A 27,798-nucleotide genomic window follows, 5' to 3' on the forward strand; every position below is an offset into this window, starting at 1 on the left:
TGAGATAGATCAGCTGGTGATGAGGAGGCGTACAGGAGTGAGATAGATCAGCTGGTGATGTGGAGGCGTACAGGAGTGAGACAGATCATCTGGTGATGAGGAGGCGTACAGGAGTGAGATAGATCAGCTGGTGATGAGGAGGTCTACAGGAGTGAGACAGATCAGCCGGGTGATGAGGAGGCGTACAGGAGTGAGGTAGATCAGCTGGTGATGAGGAGACGTACAGGAGTGAGATAGATCAGCTGGTGATGAGGAGGCGTACAGGAGTGAGATAGATCAGCTGGAGATGAGGAGGCGTACAGGAGTGAGACAGATCAGCTGGTGATGAGGAGGCGTACAGGAGTGAGATAGATCAGCTGGTGATGAGGAGGCGTACAGGAGTGAGATAGATCAGCTGGTGATGAGGAGGCGTACAGGAGTGAGACAGATCAGCTGGTGATGAGGAGGCGTACAGGAGTGAGGTAGATCAGCTGGTGATGAGGCGGCGTACAGGAGTGAGGTAGATCAGCTGGTGATGAGGAGGCGTACAGGAGTGAGATAGATCAGCTGGTGATGAGGAGGCGTACAGGAGTGAGGTAGATCAGCTGGAGATGAGGAGGCGTACAGGAGTGAGATAGATCAGCTGGTGATGAGGAGGCGTAGAGCAGTGAGACAGTTCAGCTGGTGATGAGGAGGCGTACAGGAGTGAGATAGATCAGCTGGTGATGAGGAGGTCTACAGGAGTGAGATAGATCAGCTGGTGATGAGGTAGGCGTACAGAAGTGAGATAGATCAGCTCGTGATGAGGAGGCGTACAGGAGTGAGATAGATCAGCTGGTGATGAGGAGGCGTACAGGAGTGAGACAGATCAGCTGGTGATGAGGAGGCGTACAGGAGTGAGATAGATCAGCTTGTGATGAGGAGGCGTACAGGAGTGAGATAGATCAGCTGGTGATGAGGAGGCGTACAGGAGTGAGATAGATCAGCTGGTGATGAGGAGGCGTACAGGAGTGAGATGGATCAGCTGGTGATGAGGAGGTCTACAGGAGTGAGACAGATCAGCCGGGTGATGAGGAGGCGTACAGGAGTGAGATAGATCAGCTGGTGATGAGGAGGCGTACAGGAGTGAGATAGATCAGCTGGTGATGAGGAGGCGTACAGGAGTGAGGTTGATCAGCTGGTGATGAGGAGACGTACAGGAGTGAGATAGATCAGCTGGTGATGAGGAGGCGTACAGGAGTGAGAGAGATCAGCTGGTGATGAGGAGGCGTACAGGAGTGAGAGAGATCAGCTGGTGATGAGGAGGCGTACAGCAGTGAGACAGATCAGCTGGTGATGAGGAGGCGTACAGGAGTGGGACAGATCAGCTGGGCATGAGGAGGCGTACAGGAGTGAGATAGATCAGCTGGTGATGAGGAGGTCTACAGGAGTGAGATAGATCAGCCGGGTGATGAGGAGGCGTACAGGAGTGAGGTAGATCAGGTGGTGATGAGGAGACGTACAGGAGTGAGATAGATCAGCTGGTGATGAGGAGGCGTACAGGAGTGAGATAGATCAGCTGGAGATGAGGAGGCGTACAGGAGTGAGACAGATCAGCTGGTGATGAGGAGGCGTACAGGAGTGAGATAGATCAGCTGGTGATGAGGAGGCGTACAGGAGTGAGATAGATCAGCTGGTGATGAGGAGGCGTACAGGAGTGAGATAGATCAGCTGGTGATGAGGAGGCGTACAGGAGTGAGGTAGATCAGCTGGTGATGAGGAGGCGTACAGGAGTGAGGTAGATCAGCTGGAGATGAGGAGGCGTACAGGTGTGAGATAGATCAGCTGGTGATGAGGAGGCGTACAGTAGTGAGGTAGATCAGCTGGAGATGAGGAGGCGTACAGGAGTGAGATAGATCAGCTGGTGATGAGGAGGCGTACAGGAGTGAGGTAGATCAGCTGGAGATGAGGAGGCGTACAGGAGTGAGATAGATCAGCTGGTGATGAGGAGGCGTACAGCAGTGAGACAGATCAGCTGGTGATGAGGAGGCGTACAGGAGATAGATCAGCTGGTGATGAGGAGGCGTACAGAAGTGAGATAGATCAGCTGGTGATGAGGAGGCGTACAGGAGTGAGATAGATCAGCTGGTGATGAGGAGGCGTACAGGAGTGAGAGAGATCAGCTGGTGATGAGGAGGCGTACAGGATTGAGGTTGATCTGCTGGTGATGAGGAGGCGTACAGGAGTGAGATAGATCAGCTGGTGATGAGGAGGCGTACAGGAGTGAGATAGATCAGCTGGTGATGAGGAGGCGTACAGGAGTGAGACAGATCAGCTGGTGATGAGGAGGCGTACAGGAGTGAGCTGGATCAGCTGGTGATGAGGAGGCGTACAGCAGTGAGATAGATCAGCTGGTGATGAGGAGACGTACAGGAGTGACGTTGATCAGCTGGTGATGAGGAGGTGTACAGGAGTGAGGTAGATCAGCTGGTGATGAGGAGGCGTACAGGAGTGAGGTAGATCAGCTGGTGATGAGGAGGCGTACAGGAGTGAGGTTGATCAGCTGGTGATGAGGAGGTGTACAGGAGTGAGGTAGATCAGCTGGTGATGAGGAGACGTACAGGAGTGAGATAGATCAGCTGGTGATGAGGAGGTCTACAGGAGTGAGGTAGATCAGCTGGTGATGAGGAGGCGTACAGGAGTGAGGTAGATCAGCTGGTGATGAGGAGACGTACAGGAGTGAGAGGGATCAGCTGGTGATGAGGAGGCGTACAGGAGTGAGATAGATCAGCTGGTGATGCGGAGGCGTACAGGAGTGAGGTTGATCAGCTGGTGATGAGGAGGCGTACAGGAGTGAGACAGATCAGCTGGTGATGAGGAGGCGTACAGGAGTGAGGTTGATCTGCTGGTGATGAGGAGGCGTACAGGAGTGAGATAGATCAGCTGGTGATGAGGAGGCGTACAGGAGTGAGATAGATCAGCTGGTGATGAGGAGGCGTACAGGAGTGAGATAGATCAGCTGGTGATGAGGAGGCGTACAGGAGTGAGATAGATCAGCTGGTGATGAGGAGGCGTACAGGAGTGAGACAGATCAGCTGGTGATGAGGAGGCGTACAGGAGTGAGAGGGATCAGCTGGTGATGAGGAGGCGTACAGGAGTGAGATAGATCAGCTGGTGATGAGGAGGCGTACAGGAGTGAGGTTGATCAGCTGGTGATGAGGAGGCGTACAGGAGTGAGACAGATCAGCTGGTGATGAGGAGGCGTACAGGAGTGAGGTTGATCTGCTGGTGATGAGGAGGCGTACAGGAGTGAGATAGATCAGCTGGTGATGAGGAGGCGTACAGGAGTGAGATAGATCAGCTGGTGATGAGGAGGCGTACAGGAGTGAGAGAGATCAGCTGGTGATGAGGAGGCGTACAGGAGTGAGATAGATCAGCTGGTGATGAGGAGACGTACAGGAGTGAGGTTGATCAGCTGGTGATGAGGAGGTGTACAGGAGTGAGGTAGATCAGCTGGTGATGAGGAGGCGTACAGGAGTGAGGTAGATCAGCTGGTGATGAGGAGGCGTACAGGAGTGAGGTTGATCAGCTGGCGTTGAGGAGGTGTACAGGAGTGAGGTAGATCAGCTGGTGATGAGGAGACGTACAGGAGTGAGGTTGATCAGCTGGCGATGAGGAGGTGTACAGGAGTGAGGTAGATCAGCTGGTGATGAGGAGGCGTACAGGAGTGAGGTAGATCAGCTGGTGATGAGGAGGCGAACAGGAGTGAGATAGATCAGCTGGTGATGAGGAGGCGTACAGGAGTGAGATAGATCAGCTGGTGATGAGGAGGCGTACAGGAGTGAGATAGATCAGCTGGTGATGAGGAGGCGTACAGGAGTGAGGTTGATCAGCTGGTGATGAGGAGGCGTACAGGAGTGAGACGGATCAGCTGGTGATGAGGAGGCGTACAGGAGTGAGATAGATCAGCTGGTGATGAGGAGGCGTACAGGAGTGAGAGGGATCAGCTGGTGATGAGGAGGCGTACAGGAGTGAGATAGATCAGCTGGTGATGAGGAGGCGTACAGGAGTGAGAGGGATCAGCTGGTGATGAGGAGGCGTACAGGAGTGAGATAGATCAGCTGGTGATGAGGAGGCGTACAGGAGTGAGAGGGATCAGCTGGTGATGAGGAGGCGTACAGGAGTGAGATAGCTCAGCTGGTGATGAGGAGGCGTACAGGAGTGAGACGGATCAGCTGGTGATGAGGAGGCGTACAGGAGTGAGATAGATCAGCTGGTGATGAGGAGGCGTACAGGAGTGAGAGGGATCAGCTGGTGATGAGGAGGCGTACAGGAGTGAGACAGATCAGCTGGTGATGAGGAGACGTACAGGAGTGAGACAGATCAGCTGGTGATGAGGAGACGTACAGGAGTGAGGTAGATCAGCTGGTGATGAGGAGGCGTACAGGAGTGAGATAGATCAGCTGGTGATGAGGAGGCGTACAGGAGTGAGATAGATCAGCTGGTGATGAGGAGGCGTACAGGAGTGAGAGTGGTGTGGGGGTGTGTGGGGGGGCCACTGCACGGGACTGGATAAAGCTGCAGGAAGCTGCAGACTTCGCCAGCTCCACTACGCCCCCGGCATTGAGGACATTCTCAAAAAGCAATGCCTCAAAAAGGCAGCATTCCTCATTCAGGACCTCCATCTCTCATTGCTGACATCAGGGAGGGGGTCCAGGAGCCTGAAGACACACACTCAGTGTTTCAGGAACAGCTTCTTCCCCTCTGCCGTCAGATTTCTGAACGGACATTGAACCCACGAACACCGCCTCAGTGTTTTGTCTGGTCTCTTTGCACCACTTATTTAATCTCTTATATATATTCCTGACTGTAATTTATAGATTTTATTATTATGTATTGCAGTGTATTGCTGCCACAGAACATCACATTTCCTGACATCTGCTGTGATACTAAACCTGAATTTGGTTCTGGATCTGTGCAGTGAGGACACAGACATACAAAATGCTGGAGGAACTCCGCATGTCAGGCCCGAATGAAGGACCTCAGCCTGATATGTCAACCGTTAATCCTGCTCCATAGATGCTGCCTGACCTGCTGAGTTCCTCCAGCACCTTGTGTGTGGTACAGTTAACGACCATGTAGGTACAAGCCTCAAATACTGGGAAAGAGTGAACAGTCGAAAGCCTTGCTCGTACATATCCATGTAAACACAGAGTCTAAGTGCACGGGTTAAATCAATTTTGTTCAGCAAGAGACGTCATTGAAAAAAAAATCAAATCCTTTGCCTCAGTTCCAGAGCACCAAGGCTAAAAATTTTAATTACTGAGAAATGGGAGCAGCTCTATCTCATCAATTTTTCATTTTTACATTGGCCTTTTTGCATTTGAAAGTACAATTCTCATTAAAAAGTCTGGTGACTGATCTTTCACTGAGCCAGTGCTTTCTGAAATTATCCTTAACACAACCGTACACAGACAATGATTATTTTATCAGGGGAAGCTCCGTCCGCCGGTGTCTGATCCGGCCACGCTCCACACTGCAGCTCATTTTCTCTCTAGTGTGTTAGAAAAGAGGACCGATTTGCATTTCTATAGCACCCCGCACAATCTCGACGCATCACAGAGCTGCTCGCAGTACATGACGACGGAGAAAAAGCCAAAGTAATTATCTTGTCACAGAACAGGCCAATGGGCAACTGTTGCAATTTGTCTTAATGAGGAATAACATATTGATAGCAGCACGCTTTTCTTTCCCAACAAGGACACAAGCACGGAGGTATTCCTGAACGAAGCTTCTAAGGAAATACAGCAATCACCATGTTCCATAGACCCTATGACATCATTTATTGGACAACTCATTATCCCTTTATCAGAGAGACCATCAGACACAGGAGCAGAATTAGGCCATTCAGCCCATCGAGTCTTCTCCGCCGTTCCATCATGGCTGATTTATTATCCCTCTCAACGTCATTCTCCTGCCTTCTCACTGTAACCTTTGACACCCTGACTAATCAAGGACCTGTCAACTTCTGATTTAAATATACCCAATGACTTGGCCTCTACAGCTGTCTGTTGCAATGAATTCCGCAAATTTCACCCTCTGGTTAAAGAAATTCCTCCTAATCTCTGCTCCAAAGGGACGTCCCTCTATTCTGAGGCTGTGCTCTCTGATCCTGGACTCCCCCACCATAGGAAACATCCTCTCCACATCCACTCTGTCTCGGCCTTTCAATATTCGATGGGTTTCAATGAGATCCCCCCTCATTCTTCTAACTTCCAGTGAGTACAGGTCCAGAGCCATCAAATGCTCCTCATACGTTAACCCTTTCCTCTGGAAATGAATGGCAATGTCAGGAGTGACACAGATAATCTGAATGGCTGAAGTTCCTTGGTGGGGGACTCCCAATCCAGAAGGCATTGTATCTGGGCCGTACCCTCCAAATATCCGGACCTGCTTCTCAGTTTTTTTTGCACTACCTTACTTTCCATTTTTCTATTTTCTATTTATGATTTATAATTTAAATTTTTAATATTTACTATTGATTTGTAATCCAGGGAGCGGGAAGCGCAGAATCAAATATCGCTGTGATGATTGTACGCTCTAGTATCAATTGTTTGGCGACAATGAAGTATAAAGTGAGAAGGAGGAGGGGCAGGTTTGTCACACTCAGAGTATACTTCAGTTCTATTTACTTATTTTGAGATACGGCATGGAGCAGGCCCAGTCACACTGCCCAGCAACCCCCGACCTAACCCCAGCCCAATCACAGGACAATTTACAACAGTGTGTCTTTAGACTGTGGGACGAAAGCGGAGAGGACGGACATTCCAGGGGGAGGACGCACAAGCTGATCGGCCGGGGCATCAAAGGATATGGCCAGAAGGCAGGTGTGTGGGGCTGAGTGAGATCTGAGATCAGACATGGTGGAATGGCTTGATGGGCTAATTCTGTTCCTGTGTCTTATGGTCTTAAACTCCTTACAGAGGGCGCAGAAATTGAAGCCTGAACTCTGACACGGTGAGCTGTAACAGCACCACGTTATCCGCGACACCCCCATGGAATGAGCTGCCGCGGGAGATGGTGGCAGCCATCTATCTCTACAGCTACGTGGACAAGTATGATGGGAAGGGTTAGGGCCAAACATGGCGTATGGAATTAAGTCAGGTTTAGCAGGGACGTGTCGGGCTGAAGGGCCTTGTTTACGTGCCTTACATCTCTACGACCTGCCGGGTGTTATTCAGGCAAGCGTGCTCTGCACTGTCCGCGGGATTTCTTCCAGCCACCCGGTCGGCCAGACTTCGCTCTCGAAGTGCACGCCACACTTTGGCAGCCCGTCCTGCCCTGACGAGTGTCAGACTGACTCCTGATCTGATCACCATGTTCAGCCACAAAAGCTGCTATCTCAGGGACTCACAGAACTGAAAACTGCCCCCTTTCGCAGGAGGTGGGGCGGGCGGGGTTGGGATGGGTGGTGAAAGCGTGTCCCAGGGTCCAGCCCCACTCCTGGTCACTGAGGTGGGACTGCTCTCTGTACAAGCTGAAACACGGGCTGCCTTACACCACACCCCTCCCTCCGAGCTCAGAGACCAGCCGAATCAGCAGGGAAAACACAGCAAGAGGCACAGGGAACATTCCAGAAGCAGAATGAGGGAGAAGGGGGGAGAGAGGGAAGAGGGAGAGAGGGAGAGGGGGGAGAGGGGTTGAGGGGGAGAGGAGGAGAGTAAGAGAGTGAGAGTGGGAGAGGGGGGAGCGGCGGAAGGGGGACGGGAAGGAGGAGGGGAAGAGGATGGGAAGGGGGACAGGAAGGGGGACAGGAAGGGGGATGGGAAGGGGACAGGAAGGGGACGGGAAGGTGGAGGGGAAGGGGACGGGAAGGGGATGGGAAGGGGAGGGGGAGGGGACGGGAAGGAGGAGGGGAAGGGGACGGGAAGGAGGAAGGGGACGGGAGGGGGATGGGAAGAAGGAGGGGAAGGGGACGGGAAGGAGGAGGGGAAGGGGACGGGAGGGGGACGGGAAGGAGGAGGGGAAGGGGACGGGAGGGGGACGGGAAGGAGGAGGGGAAGGGGACGGGAGGGGGACGGGAAGGGGACGAGAAGGAGGAGAGGAAGGGGATGGGAGGGGGATAGGAAGGAGGAGGAGAAGGGGACGGGAAGGGGACGGGAGGGGGATGGGTAGGAGGAGGGGAGGGGGACGGGAAGGAGGAGGAGAAGGGGACGGGAGGGGGGAGGGGACGGGGAGGTGATGGGGGAGGGGACGGGGATGGGAAGGGGGAGGGGAAGGGGACAGGAAGGAGGAGGGGAAGGGGACGGGAGGGGGACGGGAAGGAGGAGGGGAAGGGGACGGGAGGGGGACGGGAAGGGGACGAGAAGGAGGAGAGGAAGGGGATGGGAGGGGGATAGGAAGGAGGAGGAGAAGGGGACGGGAAGGGGACGGGAGGGGGACGGGTAGGAGGAGGGGAGGGGGACGGGAAGGAGGAGGAGAAGGGGACGGGAGGGGGGAGGGGACGGGGAGGGGATGGGGGAGGGGACGGGGATGGGAAGGGGGAGGGGAAGGGGGACGGGATGGGGGAGGAGAAGCCGGGGGGAGAGATGGAGAGGGAGAGGGTGTATGTGAGAGAGAGATGGAGCATGTCTGTTTGCAAAATGTTTTGGTGGCAGTACCCCGTCATAACTGAATGTGTGCTGACACTTGTGGGCTGCACCCAGCTGTCCTTCAGTTGTGTTGGCTGTTATTTCACCGTGTGTTTCCGTGTACATGTGATAAATAAATCGGAATCGGAATCTGGGTCTCGAGTTAGCACTGTATAGGAAATTCTGAACCCCTCTTTTAAATTTCCTTCCGAGTCCCCAGAAAGACGCCAGTTATAGGGAAGGTTGAAATGCTCGGATAAATATTCCCTGGAGCGCAGGAGAAAGAGGAGAGATCTGACAGAGCCATACGGAATTACGAGGAGTATTGATAGTATAAGTGCAAGCAGGCTTTTTCCATTGAGGTTGGGTGAGATCACAACTGGAGGTCATGGGTTAAGGGTGAAAGGTGAAAAGTTTAAGGGGACCATCTTCACTCAGAGGGAGGTGAGAGTGTGAATGAGCTGCTGGCGGAGGTGGTGGAGGTGGGTTCGATTTCAGCAGCTAAGAGCAATTTGGATAGGTTGTATGATGGGAGAGGTATGGAGGGCTGTGGTCTGGGTGTGGATCGATGGGAGTAGGAGGGAGAACAGGTTGGTATGCACTAGATGGGCTGAATGGACTGTTTCTGTTCAGTGGTGCTCTATACCTCTATACCCCGTTAAAAATCACAGGGGCTGGTGGACCTTCCAGGGAGATGAGACCTCGGTGTAAGGTACGATCTGATCTGAGGATATTGTGCCCCCTCAGTCCTGCAGGCGGGGAACTGAGCCAGATCATGGAGCAGGAGCCTCATGTTCTGGGGTATGAAACACAGCAGCAACTGACTGAGAGCAGCAACAGGTAAAAGTCCCGCGAGCAGAGAGACCGTCTGCCGTCAATGGTACTCACCAGGAACGAAGCTCCCCTGCACCACCTCCTTGTACGCCCACCATCCTTCACTGATTTTGTGTGAGTTGTGCTGAGCTTGAAAACAAAACAAAACCACATTAGAATTCGATTTTCACAGCTCAGTGAAGCAGCTGACTTTGTGTTGGACAGTCTGCAATATGCAAAAGAGCTGACATGATACAGTGTTACAATGTTGCATTCCAGTCTTATTGCTACAGTGTGAGTTTTATGTTACAGAATTACAAGTTGCTGTGTTAAATTACACCGCCCTATTTACTGATTTATTGAGATATACAGCCTGCGATTGGCCCTGCCCACCCTTCGAGCTGCGCCAACCAGCAACCCTGGATTTAACCCGAGCGTAATCACCAATTAACCTACCAAGACAAAGGTCTTTGGACTGTGGGAGGGAACCAGAACGCCCCGAGGGAACTGGAACACTTGGAGGAACCTGGAATTCTTGGAGGAAACTGGAACACTTGGAGGAAACCCACACGGTTACAGGCTGAACATACAAACTCTTTATAAATAGCAGCAGGAATCGAGCTATGAGTTGCTGATATGTGCTCACTCCCAGGGTACAGCAGTGGGTAGTTTACAGAACATTAAACGCACAGCACAGTTTGATGTACACAGTAAGTTCACCTCACCATGGACGGCCCCGAGCCCGGCTGCGAAAAGAGGGCTGAACACGGGGTCAGCGACCCCATCCCATAAAACCCGGAGCTGCAGACAGACCAACAGGAGCTCCAAAGGCCTCATCCCTGGGAGAGGCAGGATCTTTGCTTAGAAGACGTATGTAGTCGTGTGCTGAAAACGGAAACCTCAGGGCTCATCAGCTTTTGGCCCGGGACAGAAGACTCAGGCGAGCTGCTGTTGGCGGCCTTTGCCCCAGTGTAAGAGAGAATTCCAATCCCGTGCACCTTCCACATTCTAGGATGCTCAGAAAACCACTGGTGTTTGAATGGCAATAATGTAGCCAGTTTGTTAAAGAAAAGAGGGAAGATTAGCTTTGTCACATGTACCTCAAAACTTAGTGAAATGTGTCGTTTGTGTCAAGGGGCAGCCCGCAAGCGTCTGCACACTTCCAGCACCAACATAGCGCATCCACAACTCACCAACCCTGACCTATACACCTTTGGAATGTGGGAGGAAACCACGGCATCTGGAGGAAACCCACACAGTCACGGGGAGAACATACAAACTCCTCACAGAGAGTGACAGAGACTGGCACTGTAAAGTGTTACGTGAGCGCCACTCTACTTTTCCGCCTCCAAACGAATGACATGAAGGATAAATAGGGTCCCCAGACATTAAAGATGTCTCCAAAACTGTGGCGGGGGTCTTACACATCGACCTGGCAGAGTGGTTACACAACACACTATGTTGCAATTCAGTTTATGTCCGTCAGCTGCGCGGTGCATTGCAGACTGCGTCACAGCATGGAGTCTGCATGTGCGCTACATAGCTTGCAAATTACTCAGGACATTACTATCCCTTCAGCTACGAGCAGCAGCGGCTCCCCACTGGATCGCCAGGAAGCTCCATCTCCTTGAGTTTCCACTCTCCCAGCCTGCCTCGTTGAAGACGAACATCAGCTTTATTTATCAGTACCATCATGAATGATCCCACCCGCCCTGCTCATTGACTGTCCCACTCCCATCAGGGAGGAGGCTATGTAGCATCCACACCAGGACAGCCAGACTCAGAATCAGTTCCTTTCCCCAAGCAGTAAGGCTGATCAACACCTCCACCCACTAACTCCACCACTACTTTATTATCTCCTGTCAGTCACCTTGCGTACAGCCCAGCCTCACTCTACGGACAGACAATTAATCTATGTATAGAAGCTATCTTATGTAATTATATTTATTTTTTTTTATCATTGTGTTCTTTACCCTTTGTGTTTCTTTGTGCTGCATCTGATCTGGAGTAACAATTATTTTGTTCTCCTTTACACTTGTGGACAGGAACGGACATTAACCAACCTTGAATTGAATTAAACCATCTTTAATGTGTCACATATACATTAAAACATCTGGTGAAACAGATAGTTTTTGCATCAATGACCAACACAGTCCGAGGATGGGCTGGGGACAGCCCACGAGTGTCGTCATACTTTCACCAGCAATGGAGTATGCCCACGACTGACTAACCCTAACCTGAATTGCTTGTCTTTGGAACATGGGAGGAAACTGAAGCACTATTTATTTATATAATGTAAATGTCATCATCATTTTGTGCTGGATTGTATGATATCATCATTATGTGCCATGTTCTATGACATCATCATTATGTTCCGTGTTGTATGACGTGGACGATCGTGGTCTTATTTCCATGACAGTGATCGTTTGTGGCAAATTTTATCTACAGAAGTGGTTTGCCGTTGCCTTCTCCTGGGCAGTGTCCTTACAAGACGGGTGACCCCAGCCATTATCAACACTCCTCAGAGATTGTCTGCCTGGCGTCAGTGGCCGCATAACCAGGACTTGTGATCTGCACCAGCCGCTCGTACGACCATCCACCACCTGCTCCCACGGCTCCACGTGACCCTGATCCAGGGGCTAAGCAGGTGCTACACCTTGTCCAGGGTGACCTGCAGGCCAGCGGAGGGAAGGAGCACCTTACACCTCCTGTGGTAGAGACGTATCTCCAACTCGCCACCCAATATATATGTGTATATATACTTGTGATTTGTTTTTGTTTTGTGACACCAGTACAGTGTAAGGCATTAGATATATTATAAATTCAAAGAAGAAATGTTTCTTATTGTAACATATGGTATATTTATGTATTGCATGTACTGGTGTCACAGAACAACAAATTTCACGACGTATGCCCAATCCTGACGCTGATTTCGATATGGAAACACGGGCAGTCGCACGGAAAATGTACAAGGTCCTTACAGAGAGTGGCAGGAAGTGAACGCTGACTTTCTGACTGCCGGCACTGTTAGAGTTTTGGGCTAAACGCTACACCACTGTGTCACCCTGCAGTGGGGACTGACCTCTGCCTCCCCCCACCCAGCGACCTTGGGCCCGAGGGAAGCAGCAGGAGTAACAAAAAGCCTTTACTGTCATTGTGACACCAATCACACAGAATTATTGAGCAAGATGTCGGTACTAGTTGCCGCATTGAACAAGGGAAGATATTGCAAAGATAGGATTTAGTCTCGATAATTGGGTGATTCTGCAGAGGACAGGAGGCAATGTTAATGGAGTGATTTCCCATTACTTTCATTCAATGTAACAACCATTTTTAATATCTCTGATTCTCCAAATAAATGAAGCTGCATTAATATTAATATTTGTATTATTCAATGCGACGTCGGGAGAATGGCAAAAACATTCAGTGACTGCTGCAGCAAAGGCAACAGCAATGGGCGTTTGTAAATGAAAAGCAGAAATAAGGTAACTGGGGATGTTGGAGAGAGAATCGCAGAGCCACAGAGCACTGCCGCACCCTTCGGCCCATCTAGTCCTGCTGTTCTGCCCGTTCCCATCAAGCTGCACTTGGACCACAGTCTCGGCATCTGAGATGAAAACAGAAAACACTGGAAACCCTCAGCAGGTCAGGCAGCCTCTGTGGAGATCTAGAACATAAACAGAACCACACAGGCCCTTCAGCCCACGATGTTGAGCCATCCCTTTAACCTGCTCCAAGATCAACCTAACCCTTCCCTCTCACATGGCCTCTATTTTCCTATCTCTCTAAAACACCCTGAAACAGCAGGGATTCAGCAGATGCTGGAAATCCAGAGCAACACACACACAAAATCCTGGAGGAACTCAGCAGGTCAGGCAGCATCTGTGGAGAGAAATTAATAATTGTTGGTGAATTGCAAATTCATTAGGAGTCTCGAGGAAGGGTCTTGGCCTGAAACATCAACTGTTTGTTCCCCTCCATGGACGTAACTTGACATACTGAGTTCTTTCAGCCTTGTGTGTGTGTGTTGCTCTTAAATGCCCCTAAAGTACCTGCCTCTCCCACCACCCTGGCCGGGTGTTCCACACGCCCATCACTCTTTATCTGACATCTCCCCTGTACTTTTCTCTGACCACCTTAAAATGATGCCCTCTCACATTAGCCATCTCTACCCTGGAAAATGTCCACTCTATCAATGTCTCTTACATCTCTATCAAGTCACCTCTCATCCCCTTTCACTCTAAACAGAAAAATCTTAGCTCGTTCAACATTTCCTCATATGACATGCTCTCTAATCCAGGCAGCGTCCTGGTCCACTCTATCTATGCCTTATACACCAGACAAAGTGTACACCAGAGAGAGAGTGAGATTTGTACACCAGACAGAGGGTGAGGGATTTGCGCACCAGATGGTGAGATTTGTACACCAGAGAGAGTGAGATTTGTACACCAGAGAGAGTGAGAGATTTGCACACCAGATGGTGAGATTTGTACACCAGAGAGAGTGAGAGATTTGCACACCAGATGGTGAGATTTGTACACCAGAGAGAGTGAGATTTGTACACCAGAGAGAGTGAGAGATTTGCACACCAGATGGTGAGATTTGTACACCAGAGAGAGTGAGATTTGTACACCAGAGAGAGTGAGAGATTTGCACACCAGATGGTGAGATTTGTACACCAGAGAGAGTGAGATTTGTACACCAGAGAGAGAGTGAGATTTGTACACTAGACAGAGGGTGAGATTTGTACACCAGAGAGGGTGAGAGATCAAGACATCCACTATTCAATGTATAAGCCTCAAAAGCATTCAATTAGATTCCAACCTCAAGTACAATCCCAGGTGTTCAATATCTAAATCCCCAAAAACCTTGATAGATTGCAGCCTGTAACTGACTCCCAGGGATGTTATTTTATGTATAAACTGTCCCAGCCCATCAATAATATTCCAACCCGTTCCTCACTCCTGGGGATCCACCGTTCTCCATACAACTCTCCAGAAGCACTGAGCTCAGTTTCACATATATCTTGCTCCCACCATTCTGATCAGGTAATGCCTTTATTCAACAAAGGGAGGACGCAGTAAAGTAGAAAAGGACAGACTGGCTAACATCATCACAGGGAAGATGTTAGAAAATGTTATATAGAGGGCCTGGGTGACGGGGTGGAGACACGTCACTACCAAAGGAGGTTTAAGACACTCCACCTCTCTGCCCACCTGCTGGTCACCCTCGGGCAAGGTGTAGCACCTGCTTAACCCCCACCCCCCCCAAACAGGGTCACGTGAAGCCATGGGAGCCGGCGGTGGATGGTCGTATGAGCGGCTGGTGCGTATCACAAGTCCTGCGACCACTGACGCCAGGGCAGACAATCTCTGAAGAGTATTGATAATGTCTCTGTCTAGTAAAAACACTGCCTAGAAGAAGGCAATGGCAAACAACTTCTAATGAAAAATTTGCCAAAAACAATCATGGTCAAGACCATGATCACCGATGTCATACAACATGGCACATCATGATGATGTCATACGACACAGCAAATGATGATGATGTTATACGACACAGCAAATGATGATGATGTCATATGACACAGCAAATGATGATGATGATGATGTAAAGGGCAGAGTTAAGTCCAGAGGAGCTGAAAACCAGAGAGAACACAATCGGCTGAAAGTGACTGGGGAGAGGTGAGAGGAGGGAGAGAGAGTGAGGGGCAGCACAGTCGTGTAACGATTGTCATTCATTTCCTGCCGCTGTCTGTAAGGTGCTTGTACGTTCTCCCTGTGTAAAATCACTGATTTCCTCTGGAAGCTCTGGTTTCCTCCGACATTTCAAAGACCTCCGGGTTAGAGTTAATAAGTTGTGAGCGTGTTATGTTGGGCGTGAGGCTGGTGACACAAGCCCAGCAGGTCCTCAGATGGCATTGGTTGCTAACGCAATTTCATTCTTCGGTTCGATGTACTTGTGACAAGTGAATTTTTTCTTTTACTTGTGACAAGTAACACTTTTCTCCCAGAGTGTGGGCGGGATATGGAATGAACTGAAAGGGGAGACGGCTGGGGCAGGTGGAATAACCACGTGGTAAAGGTACTTGGACAGGTACATGGGTAGGAAAGGGTTACAGCGATATGGGCCAATGGAACCCGTCAGCAAGGACGGGTTTGGCTGAAGGGCCTGTTTCTGATCTCTGACCCTATAAGTCTCGTTGAGTTGACTCCTGGTTCTAATTTACACAATTATGCACTCAGTAACCACTTTATTAGGGGCAGGAGGGGAAATCGGTGTGGCCGGCTGCTGCTGTAGCCCAGCCATTTCAAAGTTTGACATGTTGTGCATTCAGAGATGCTCTTCTGCACACCACTGTTGTGACCTGTGGTTATTTAGTTACTGTCAGCTTGAACCAGTCTGGCCGTTCTCCTCTGACCTCTCTCATTAACAAGGCATTTTCACCCACAGAACTGATGCTCACTGCATGTTTTTTGTTTCTTGCACCATTTTCTGTAAACTCCAGAGAACGTTATGCATGAAAATCCCAGCAGATCAGCAGTTTCTGAGATCACCCCATCTGGCACCAACAATCATTCCACAGTCAAAATCACTTAGATCACATTTCTTCCCCAATCTGATGTTCAGTCTGAACAACAACTGAACCACTTGACCATGTCTGCATGCTTTTCTGCATTGAGTTGTCACATGAAAGGCTGATTAGATATTTGCATCAATGAGAGGTGTACCCAACAAACTGCTCTTGACTGGATCGTGAACCTCCCAAACTCTCTGATTAGGTTCTAGCTTTTAACCCAATTAACCCAAACCCCTTGACTGGAAGTCAGTTTGTAATTATCTCCTGCAATAGTTTCACACAGAGTGCGCATTCCCTGTATTTGTGTAATGAATCGACGTATGGGACAACCTCAGTGTGGTTAGGCTTACACTAAGAAGGGTTCTGTGCACCCCTTCAACTCTGCCCCTAACCCGCCTTGTCCAAACATGAACGTGCTGCGCGATTATCATAGCATGCTTTTCTTTCCGGAAATCATTATTAAATGAACAATATGCTGGCATCTCAGAGGAGAAGCATCCTGCCTGGACTCATCACGGCTTGATACGGCAACTACACTGCATGAGAGTCAGGGAACGGCAGAGGGGTGAGGACACAGCTCAGTACATCACAGGGAGGTGGGGACACAGCTCAGTACATCACAGGGAGATGTGGATACAGCTCAGTATATCACAGAGAGGTGAGGACACAGCTCAGTATATCACAGGGGGTGTGGATACAGCTCAGTATATCACAGGGAGGTGAGGATACAGCTCAGTATATCACAGGGAGGTGTGGATACAGCTCAGTATATCACAGGGAGGTGGGGATACAGCTCAGTATATCACAGGGGGTGTGGATACAGCTCAGTATATCACAGGGAGGTGAGGACACAGCTCAGTATATCACAGGGAGATGTGGATACAGCTCAGTATATCACAGGGGGTGTGGATACAGCTCAGTATATCACAGGGAGGTGAGGATACAGCTCAGTATATCACAGGGAGGTGTGGATACAGCTCAGTATATCACAGGGAGGTGGGGATACAGCTCAGTATATCACAGGGGGTGTGGATACAGCTCAGTATATCACAGGGAGGTGAGGACACAGCTCAGTATATCACAGGGAGATGTGGATACAGCTCAGTATATCACAGGGGGTGTGGATACAGCTCAGTATATCACAGGGAGGTGAGGACACAGTATATCACAGGGGGTGTGGATACAGCTCAGTATATCACAATGAGGTGAGGATACAGCTCAGTATATCACAGGGGGTGCAGGTACAGTTCAGTATATCACAGGGAGATGTGGATACAGCTCAGTATATATCACAGGGAGGTGTGGATACAGCTCAGTATATCACAGGGAGGTGTGGACACAGCACAGTATATCACAGGGAGGTGGGGACACAGTTCAGTATATCACAGGGAGGTGGGGACACAGCTCAGTATATCACAGGGGGTGTGGATACAGTATTTCACAGGGAGGTGTGTACGCAGCTCAGTATATCACAGGGAGGTGGGGACACAGTTCAGTATATCACAGGGAGGTGGGGACACAGCTCAGTATATCACAGGGAGGAGTGTACGCAGCTCAGTATATCAAAGGGAGGTGGGGACACAGTTCAGTACATCACAGAGAGGTGAGGACACAGCTCAGTACATCACAGGGAGGTGTGGATACAGTCAGTATATCACAGGGGGTGTGGATACAGCTCAGTATATCACAGGGAGGTGGGGACACAGTTCAGTATATCACAGGGAGGTGAGGATACAGCTCAGTATATCACAGGGAGGTGAGGATACAGCTCAGTATATCACAGGGAGGTGGGGATACAGCTCAGTATATCACAGGGGGTGTGGATACAGCTCAGTATATCACAGGGAGGTGAGGATACAGCTCAGTATATCACAGGGGGTGTGGATACAGCTCAGTATATCACAGGGAGGTGTGGATACAGCTCAGTATATCACAGGGAGGTGTGGATACAGCTCAGTATATCACAGGGAGGTGGGGACAGAGCTCAGTATATCAGGGGGTGTGGATACAGCTCAGTATATCACAGGGAGGTGAGGATACAGCACAGTATATCACAGGGGGTGTGGATACAGCTCAGTATATCACAGGGGGTGTGGATACAGCTCAGTATATCACAGGGAGCTGTGGACACAGTATTTCACAGGGAGGTGTGTACGCAGCTCAGTATATCACAGGGAGGTGAGGACACAGCTCAGTATATCACAGGGAGGTGTGGACACAGTATATCACAGGGAGCTATGGATACAGCTTAGTATATCACAGGGAGGTGTGGACAGAGCTCAGTATATCACAGGGAGGTGTGGACACAGCTCAGTATATCACAGGGAGGTGAGGATACAGCACAGTATATCACAGGGGGTGTGGATACAGCTCAGTATATCACAGGGGGTGTGGATACAGCTCAGTATATCACAGGGAGCTGTGGACACAGTATTTCACAGGGAGGTGTGTACGCAGCTCAGTATATCACAGGGAGGTGAGGACACAGCTCAGTATATCACAGGGAGGTGTGGACACAGTATATCACAGGGAGCTATGGATACAGCTTAGTATATCACAGGGAGGTGTGGACAGAGCTCAGTATATCACAGGGAGGTGTGGACACAGCTCAGTATATCACAGGAGGTGAGGATACAGCTCAGTATATCACAGGAAGGTGAGGATACAGCTCAGTATATCACAGGGGGTGTGGATACAGCTCAGTATATCACAGGGAGGTGAGGACACAGCTCAGTATATCACAGGGGGGTGTGGATACAGCTCAGTATATCACAGGGGGTGTGGATACAGCTCAGTATATCACAGGGAGGTGTGGACGCAGCTCAGTATATCACAGGGAGTTGAGGACACAGCTCAGTATATCACAGGGAGGTGTGGATACAGTTCAGTATATCACAAGGAGGTGAGGACACAGCCCAGTACATCACAGAGAGGTGAGGACACAGTTCAGTATATCACAGGGGGGTGTGGATACAGCACAGTATATTACAGGGGGGTGTGGATACAGCACAGTATATTACAGGGGGGTGTGGATACAGCTCAGTATATCACAGGGAGGTGAGGACTCAGTATATCACAGGGGGGTGCGGGTACAGTTCAGTATATCAGAGGGGGGTGCTGATAGAGTTCAGTATATCAGAGGGGGGTGTATATACAGAGTATATCACAGGGAGGTATGGAAACAGTTCAGTATATCACAAGGAGGTGTGGATACAGCTCAGTATATCACAGGGGGTGCGGGTACAGTTCATTATATCAGAGGGGGGGTTTGGATACAGTTCAGTATATCACAGGGAGGTGTGGATACAGCTCAGTATATCACAGAGGGTGTGGATACAGCTCAGTATATCACAAGGAGTTGCATATACAGCTCTGTATATCCCAGGGAGGTGTGGATACAGCTCAGTATATCACAGGGAGGTGTGGACAGAGCTCAGTATATCACAAGCAGGTGCAGATACAGTTCAGTATATCAGAGGGGGGTGTGGATACAGAGTATATCACAGGGAGGTATGGAAACAGTTCAGTATATCACAGGGAGGTGTGGATACAGCTCAGTATACCACGGAGGTGTGGATACAGCTCAGTATATATCAGGGAGGTGTGGAGAGAGCTCAGTATATCACAAGGAGGTGTGGATACAGCTCAGTATATCACAGGGAGGTGTGGACAGAGCTCAGTATATCACAGTGAGTTGTGGACACAGTATATCACAGGGAGGTGAGGATACAGCTCAGTATATCACAGGGAGGTGTGGACAGAGCTCAGTATATCACAAGGAGGTGCGGATACAGCTCAGTATATCACAGGGAGGTGCGGATACAGCTCAGTATATCACAGGGAGGTGTGGATACAGCTCAGTATATCACAAGGAGGTGCGGATACAGCTCAGTATATCACAGGGAGGTGTGGATACAGCTCAGTATATTACACGGAGGTGTGGACAGAGTTCAGTATATCACAGGGAGGTGTGGATACAGTTCAGTGTATCACAGGGAGGTGTGGATACAGCTCAGTATATCACAGGGAGGTGTGGATACAGCTCAGTATATCACAGGGAGGCGTGGACAGAGCTCAGTATATCACAGGCGGTGTGATACAGCTCAGTATATCACAGGGAGGCGTGGACAGAGCTCAGTATATCACAAGGAGGTGTGGATGCAGCTCAGTATATCACAGGCGGTGTGATACAGCTCAGTATATCACAGGGAGGCGTGGACAGAGCTCAGTATATCACAAGGAGGTGTGGATGCAGCTCAGTATATCACAGGGAGGTGTGGATACAGCTCAGTATATTACATGGAGGTGTGGACAGAGTTCAGTATATCACAGGGAGGTGTGGATACAGTTCAGTGTATCACAGGGAGGTGTGGATACAGCTCAGTATATCACAGGGAGGTGTGGATACAGCTCAGTATATCACAGGGAGGTGTGGATACAGCTCAGTATATTACACGGAGGTGTGGACAGAGTTCAGTATATCACAGGGAGGTGTGGATACAGTTCAGTGTATCACAGGGAGGTGTGGACAGAGCTCAGTATATCACAGGGAGGTGTGGATACAGCTCAGAATATTACACGGAGGTGTGGACAGAGTTCAGTATATCACAGGGAGGTGTGGATACAGCTCAGTATATCACAGGGAGGTGTGAACAGAGCTCAGTATATCACAGGGAGGTGTGGACAGAGCTCAGTATATCACAGGGAGGTGTGGACAGAGCTCAGAACATCACAGGGCCAGCCTCCCCTCCATGGACTCTGTCTACACTTCTCATTGTCTCGTTAAAGCAGTGAGCATTATCAAAGACCCTTCCCACCCCGGACATTCTCTCTTCTCTCCCCTCTCATCGGGCAGAAGATGCAAAAGTCTGAAAGCATGTTCCACCAGGCTCAAAGGCAGCTTTTAAGACACTGTTATCAGACTTTTGACAGAACTCATGTATGATGAAATGGATTCTTGACCTCATAGTCTACCGTGTTATAATCTTTCACTTTATTGTTTACCCACACTTTGTTAGTGTCTTGTACACTTCACTCTGTTTTGAGCAACACACACAAAATGCTGGAGGAACTCAGCAGGTCAGGCAGCATCTATGGAGGGGAATGAACAGTCAGTGTTTTAGGCCCAGACTCTTCACCAGAACTGACATAGACTCTGCCTGACCTGCTGAGTTCCTCCAGCATTTTGTGTGTGTTGCTGTGGATTTCCAGCATCTGCAGAATATCCTGTGTTAATTCTGCACTGTCACGGTTTTACCTGGCTCTACCTCAATGCACTGTGTAATGATCTGATCCGTGTGAACAGTCTGCAAGACCAGCTTTTCACTGTGTCTCCGTACATCTGACAAAGATAAACTAATTCCAATTCCAAGCCTGAGGGATCCGTTAAAGCAAATCGATCCTGCCTTGGGACACACTCTGCTCCACCTTCCCAGCCTGCCTCTAGTCACTCGCCTTTGGGGAAACAGGAGGGAGGGGAGGGGTTGAAGGCCTGGCAGCTCTGTTCTTTCTTGAAGGTGTGAGGGTAGATTTGGGGCCGATGGGAGCAGGGGAAGGATAGAAAATATAATAAACACAACAGGGCAGCCCACACAAAATGGCGGAGGAACTCAGCAGGTCGGGCAGCTTCTGTGGAGGGGAATAAAGAGCTGCCGTTTTGGGTCGGGACCCTCGATCAGCACTGGAAAGGAAGGGAACAGAAGCTGGAGTAAGAAGGTGGGGGGAGGAGAAAGTGGCAGGAGATAGGTGAGGGGCAAGTGGGGAAGGGGGTATGAAGTTAGAAGCTGGGAGGGGATTGGTGGTAGAGGTAGAGGACTGAAGAAGAAGGAATCTGATAGGAGAGGAGTGTGGGCCGTGGGAGAAAGGGAAGGAGGAGGGGCACCAGAAGGAGGTGAGGAGAAGGGAAGGGCTGAGAGGGGAACCAGAATAGCGAATGGACAAAGAGAGAGGGTGAGGACAGAGTAATTACTGGAAGTTGGCGATATCAATATTGGTGTCATCAGGTTGGAGGCTACTCAGACGGAATGTGAGATGTTGCTCCTCTAACCTGAGTTTGGCTTCGTTGTGGCCGCAGAGGAGACCATGGACTGGCATGTCGGAACGGGAACGGGAAGTCAAATGGAATTGGGTTACCATAGCGAGAATCGTACACGGAACCCACACTCCTCGAAGATGGTTACCCAGCGGGCCACATTGCAAGGTCTCGGCTTGGCAACGTGTTACCTTCGGGTGTTCCCTGTCCAGTTTATCAGAGCTCGCAAGTCACAGCAGCATCCTGCGACTGGAATTAATGATTTTCAGACAGCTCCTTGGCTGACAGCTTTATTATACCCAATGTTATTGGAAATGATTACATTGCTGTGTAAAATTGGAGTTGTGCGTGGGGGAAATAACAATATTATTTGCAGTTTCACACTAATAGACTGCATCCGGATCACAGTGGCATTGATTTTAACTTTGCTCATGTGTGGCTTCTTTCGTTAAGCATCTGCTTTACCATTGATCACACTGACTGACTGCCCAGTTACTGACAGGCATCAAGGGAGACAAACTGCTATGTTCCAGTAACGCAAGGAATTTCCTGGGAAGGTCCAGTGTGTCATCGTAATAGAGCTCGATAGCAAAGAAACAGGCCCTTCAGCCCATCGAATCCATGCCAAACCGTGCTGCCTCTTCCTGAACTATAGCCTCCATACCCTTCCCATCCATACCCCTCCCATCCATACCCTTCCCATCCATACCCCTCCCATTCGTGCCCCTCCCATCCATGCACTTCTCCAAACTAATCTTAAATAAGAAAATTGGCTGCTCAGCTCTTTTGAACTACGCTCCTAAACCATGGAACTCAATACCTAAAACCATAAGGGATGCAGACTCTTTGACACTCTTAAACACCAGCTCAAAACCTATTTATGTACCCTGGCCTTTAACTAACATCTTTCTGTCTTTTATTTTCATGTTTGCACTTTATCCCATTGTAAACACTTTGAACTACATTGTCTGTATGAAGAGTGCTTTAGAAATAAATTATTATTAATAGTTTTAAATGTTGAGAATGAACCCGCATCCACCACTTCTGCTGGTAGCTCATTCCACAATCTCACCACCCTCTGAGTGAAGAGGCGCCCCCTCGTGTTCACCTTTCACCCTTAACCCATGACCTCTAGATCTAGTCTCATCTAACCTCAGCGGGAAAAAGCCTTGCATTTGCCTTATCTATACCTCTCATTACTTTGTACCTCTCTGTCAAATCTCCCCTCATTCTCCTGCACTCCAGGGAATAAAGTCCGAACCCTATTTCTCTTTGGAGTGAAGGAGGATGAGAGGTGACTTGATGGAGGTGTACAAGGTGATAAGAGGCATAGATCGAGTGGATAGCCAGAGACTTTTTCCCAGGGCAGAAAAGGCGAATACGACTGGGCAGAATTTTAAGGTGACTGGAGAAAGTATAGAGAGGGATATCAGAGGGTAAAAGGAATTAAGGGTTTTGGGAAAAAGGATGATGGCCTACTCCTGCTCCTATTTCTTATGTCTTTATGTTCTAACTTTCCTATAGATAGGTGACCACAACTGCATGCATACTCCAAATTAGGCCTCACTAACGCTTGACCTTCAAATGCAGAACGGAGGCCTGGACATCGGATGTCCTTCATCACCCATCCACATCGCTGGATTTTGAGTATGGAGTGCAGACCTATTTATACCTCCGACACATTCCTGTCCCTAAACCCAAATCTGACCTCTAACTCCCCAAATCTCTGTTCCTGAACCCTAATCTGACCTCTAACTCTCCACATCCTTGTCCCTAACCCCAAATCTGACCTCTAACTTCCGCATCCCTGTCCCTGAACCCTAATCTGACCTCTAACTCCCCACATCCCTGTCCCCAAACCCTAATCTGACCTCTAACTCCCCACATCCCTGTCCCTAAACCCTAATCAGTTACACATTGTAACGGAGGGATACGAAGGTTGGCAGAGGGGGGTGACATGGCTCTGCTTTTAAAGAACATCAAATCAGTAGAAAGATGTGACATAGATGGAAGATGTTGAATCTTTGTGGGTTGAGTTAAGAAACTGCAAGGGTAAAAGGACCCTGATGGCAGTTATATACAGGCCTCCCAACAGGAACTGGGATGTGGACCACAGATTGCAACAGGAAATAGAAAAGGTGAGTCAAAAGGGCAATGTTATGATAGTCGTGGGAGATTTTAACATGCAGGTCGATTGGGAAAATCAGTTTGGTAATGGATCCCAAGAGAATGAATTTGTTGAATGCCTATGAGATGGCTTTTTAGAGCAGTTTGTCATTGAGCCTACTTGGGTATTATGTAATGAACTAGAGGTGATTAGGGAGCTTAAGGTAAAAGAACCCTTAGGAGACAGTGATCACAACATGATTGAGTTTAATTTGAAATCTGATAGGGAGAAAGTAAAGTCTGTCATAGCAGTATTTTGGTGGAGTAAGGGAAATTACAATGGTACGAGAGGAGCTGGCCAAAGTAAATTGGAAGGAGATGCTGGCAGGGATGTCAGCAGAGCAGCAATGGTGTGAGTTTCTGGGAAAAATGAGGAAGGTGCAGGATAGATGTATTCCAAAAACAAAGATATACTCAAATGGCAAAATAGTCCAACTGTGGCTGACAAGGGAAGTCAAAGCTGATGTAAAAGCAAAACAGGAGGCATACAACAAAGCAAAAATTAGTGGGAAGACAGAGGATTGGGAAGCTTTTAAAACCCTACAGAGAGCAACTAGAAGAATCATTAGGAGGGAAAATCTGAAATGTGAAAGCAAGCTAGCAAACGATATCAGAGTGGATAGTAAAAGCTTTTTTCAAGTATGCATAAAAGAGGGCTGAGAGTTGATACAGGACCGCTAGAAAAAGAGGCCGGAGAAATAATAATGGGGGACAAGGGGATGGCAGCTGAACTAAGTGAGTATTTTGCATCAGTCTTCACTGTGGAAGACACTGGCAGTGTGCCAGGCATTGAAGGATGTGAAGGAAGAGAAGTGAGTGCAGTTACTATTACAGGGGAGAAGGTGCTCAAAAAGCTGAAAGACCTAACGGTACATAAGTCACCCGGACCAGACGAACTGCACCCAAGGGTTCTGAAAGTGGTAACGGTAGAAATTGTGAAGGCATTAGTAATGATCTTCCAAAAATCATTGGGCTCTGGCATGGTGCCAGAGGACTGGAAAATTGCAAACGTTACTCCACTCTTTAAGAAAGGAGGAAGGCAGCAGAAAGGAAATTATAGACCAGTTAGCCTGACCTCAGTGGCTGGGAAGATGTTGGGAGTTAATTGTTAAAGATGAGATTATGGAGTACTTGGTGACACAGGATAAGATAGTACAAGTAAGCATGGCTTCCTTAAGGGAAAATCCTGCCTGACAAACCTGTTGGAATTCTTTGAGAAGATTACAAGTAGGATAGATAAAGGGATGCAGTGGATGTTGTATATTTGGACTTTCAGAAGGTCTTTGACGAGGTGCCAAACATGAGGCTGCTTACCAAGTTAGGAGCCCATGGTATTACAGGAAAATTACTGGCATGATTAGAGCATTGGCTGATTGGTAGGAGGCAGCAAATGGGAATAAAATGATCCTTTTCTGGTTGGTTGCCAGTGACTAGTGGTGTTCAGCAGGTGTCAGTGTTGGAACCGCTTCTTTTTATGCTGTATATCAATGATTTAGATGATGGAATAGATGACTTTGTTAAGTTTTCAGATGAGATGAAGATTGGTGGAGAGGCAAGTCATGTTGAGGAAACAGGTAGGCTGCAGAAAGACAAGACAAATTAGGAGAATGGGCAAGAAAGAGGCAAATGAAATGCAATGTTGGAAAATGCATGTTCATGCACTTTGGTAGAAGAAATAAAAGTGTAGACTATTTTCTAAGCAGGGAGAAACTCCAAAAATCTGAGATACAAAGAAACTTGGGAATCCTTGTGCAGAACACTCTGAAGGTTAACTTGCAGGTTGAATTGGTGGTGAGGAAGGCAAATGCAATGTTAGCGTTCATTTCAAGAGGTCTAGAATACAAGAGCAGGGATGTGATGCTGAGGCTTTATAAGGCACTGGTGAGGCCTCACCTTGAGTATTGTGAACAGTTTTGGGCCCCTCATCTAAGAAAAGATGTGCTGGCATTGGAGAGGGTCCAGATGAGGTTCAGAAGGATGATTCTGGGAATGAAAGGGTTATCATACAAAGAATGTTTGATGGCTTTCAGCCTGTACTCGCTGGAATTTAGAAGGATGAGAGGGGATCTCATTGAAGTCTTTCGAATGTTTAAAGGCCCAGACAGAGTGGACGTGGAAAGGATGTTTCCCAAGGTGGGGGAGCCTAGGACAAGAGGGCACAGCCTCACCATAGCGTATGTGTCCATTTAAAACAGCTGCTGAGGAATTCCTTTAGTCAGAGGGTGGTGAATTTGTGGAATTTGTTACCCCAGGCAGCTGTGGAGGCCAGATCATTGGGTGTATTTAAGGCAGAGATTGATAGGTTCTTGATTGGACACGGCATCAAAGGTTACGGTGAGTGGGGCTGAGGAGGGGGAGAAAAGGATCAGCCATGATAGAATGGCAGAGCAGACTCAATGAGCCAAATGGCCTAATTCTTCTCCTACGTTTTATGGTCTAATCTGACCTCTAACTTCCCATATCCTCAGCCATAAACCCTAATCTGACCTCTACCTCCCCACATCCATGTCCCTAAACCCTAATCTGACCTCCAACTCCCCAAATCTCTGTTCCTGAACCCTAATCTGACCTCTAACTCCCCAAATCTCTGTCATGGACAACTGATATTTAAGAGGTTGTCAGACATACAAGAGTGCGTGAAGTTTCACGTTAGGAAGCTGTCTGCTCTTGGTCTGAATGTGCCTTTCAATATTTGGTCTAATCTACCTTTAAATGGTGTGAACGATTTGAATTCTGTACGCCTTCTGGGAAGTCTATTCCAAGCTTCAATTATTCTCTATATCCCCCGCTCTCCTCTGTACACTGGTGGAACTAATCCAATATCACTGTCGCTGTATCTGTGACAACAGTGATTTACTTTGTGAAGTGCCCCACATGTTGAATGTTTCAATTAAACTGACCTCTCAGGGTCTGCCCCCTTGTCTAACCATCCCTACTCTCCTGTGAATTAGTACTCCCTCTGCCCGTAACGAGGGTGCCTCTGCCATGTTCCACAGCAGCTTTCTGTACTACTGGTGGGCAGCGGGAAGTAAGGTCATAGAGCAGGAAAAGGCCCTTCTGCCCCCAATGTTGTGCTGAATCAAATAATCAGTCATCAAATGGCCAACTAAACTCATCTCTTCTGCCTACACAGTCCACATCCTTCCAACCTTTGCACATTCGTCTGCCTGTTTAACTTTCTTGAGCACCTCTCATATCCGTGTCCAACACAAACCCAGGCTGTAGATTCCAGGCACCCACAACTCTCTCTGTCACAAACATTCCCTGCACATCTCCTTCGAATTTACACCCTCTCACCTTACATGCACGCTCTTAGGGATTAGACATTGCAACCCTGTCTACCCCGTCTATAAACCTCCAGCAGGTCTTCCCTTTGCCTCCATTGCTCTGCACAGACCAACCACGTACAGTACAGAGCAAAAGCCTTGGGCACGTATCTATAGATAGGAAGCCTAAGACTTTTGCACAGTAGTCAGAATTTTATGTCTTGTACTGCACTGCTCCTGCAAAAAAAAACAAATTTCATGACATATGTGAGTGATGGTAAACCTGATTCTGATCTGGGTCTCTATTGTGGACTGAGAGTGGGAAGGGGGCAGGGAGAGGGGAATCACGGTTGG

The 27,798-nt window shown here is 48.9% G+C and overlaps 1 protein-coding gene across 1 annotated transcript in view; it reads right to left on the reverse strand.

Moving 5' to 3' along the window:
- Window positions 1-27,798, reverse strand: part of ca10a (carbonic anhydrase Xa) — a 253,379-nt gene that overhangs the window by 205,269 nt on the left and 20,312 nt on the right. Inside the window, exon 2 of the mRNA XM_063030859.1 lies at window positions 9,477-9,551. Within this exon, the coding sequence (XP_062886929.1) occupies window positions 9,477-9,551 (75 nt within the window). The remainder of the gene's footprint in view (window positions 1-9,476; window positions 9,552-27,798) is intronic.

This window comes from Mobula hypostoma, chromosome 22 (assembly GCF_963921235.1).
Source record: "Mobula hypostoma chromosome 22, sMobHyp1.1, whole genome shotgun sequence".
NCBI classification, from domain to species: Eukaryota; Metazoa; Chordata; class Chondrichthyes; order Myliobatiformes; family Myliobatidae; genus Mobula; species Mobula hypostoma.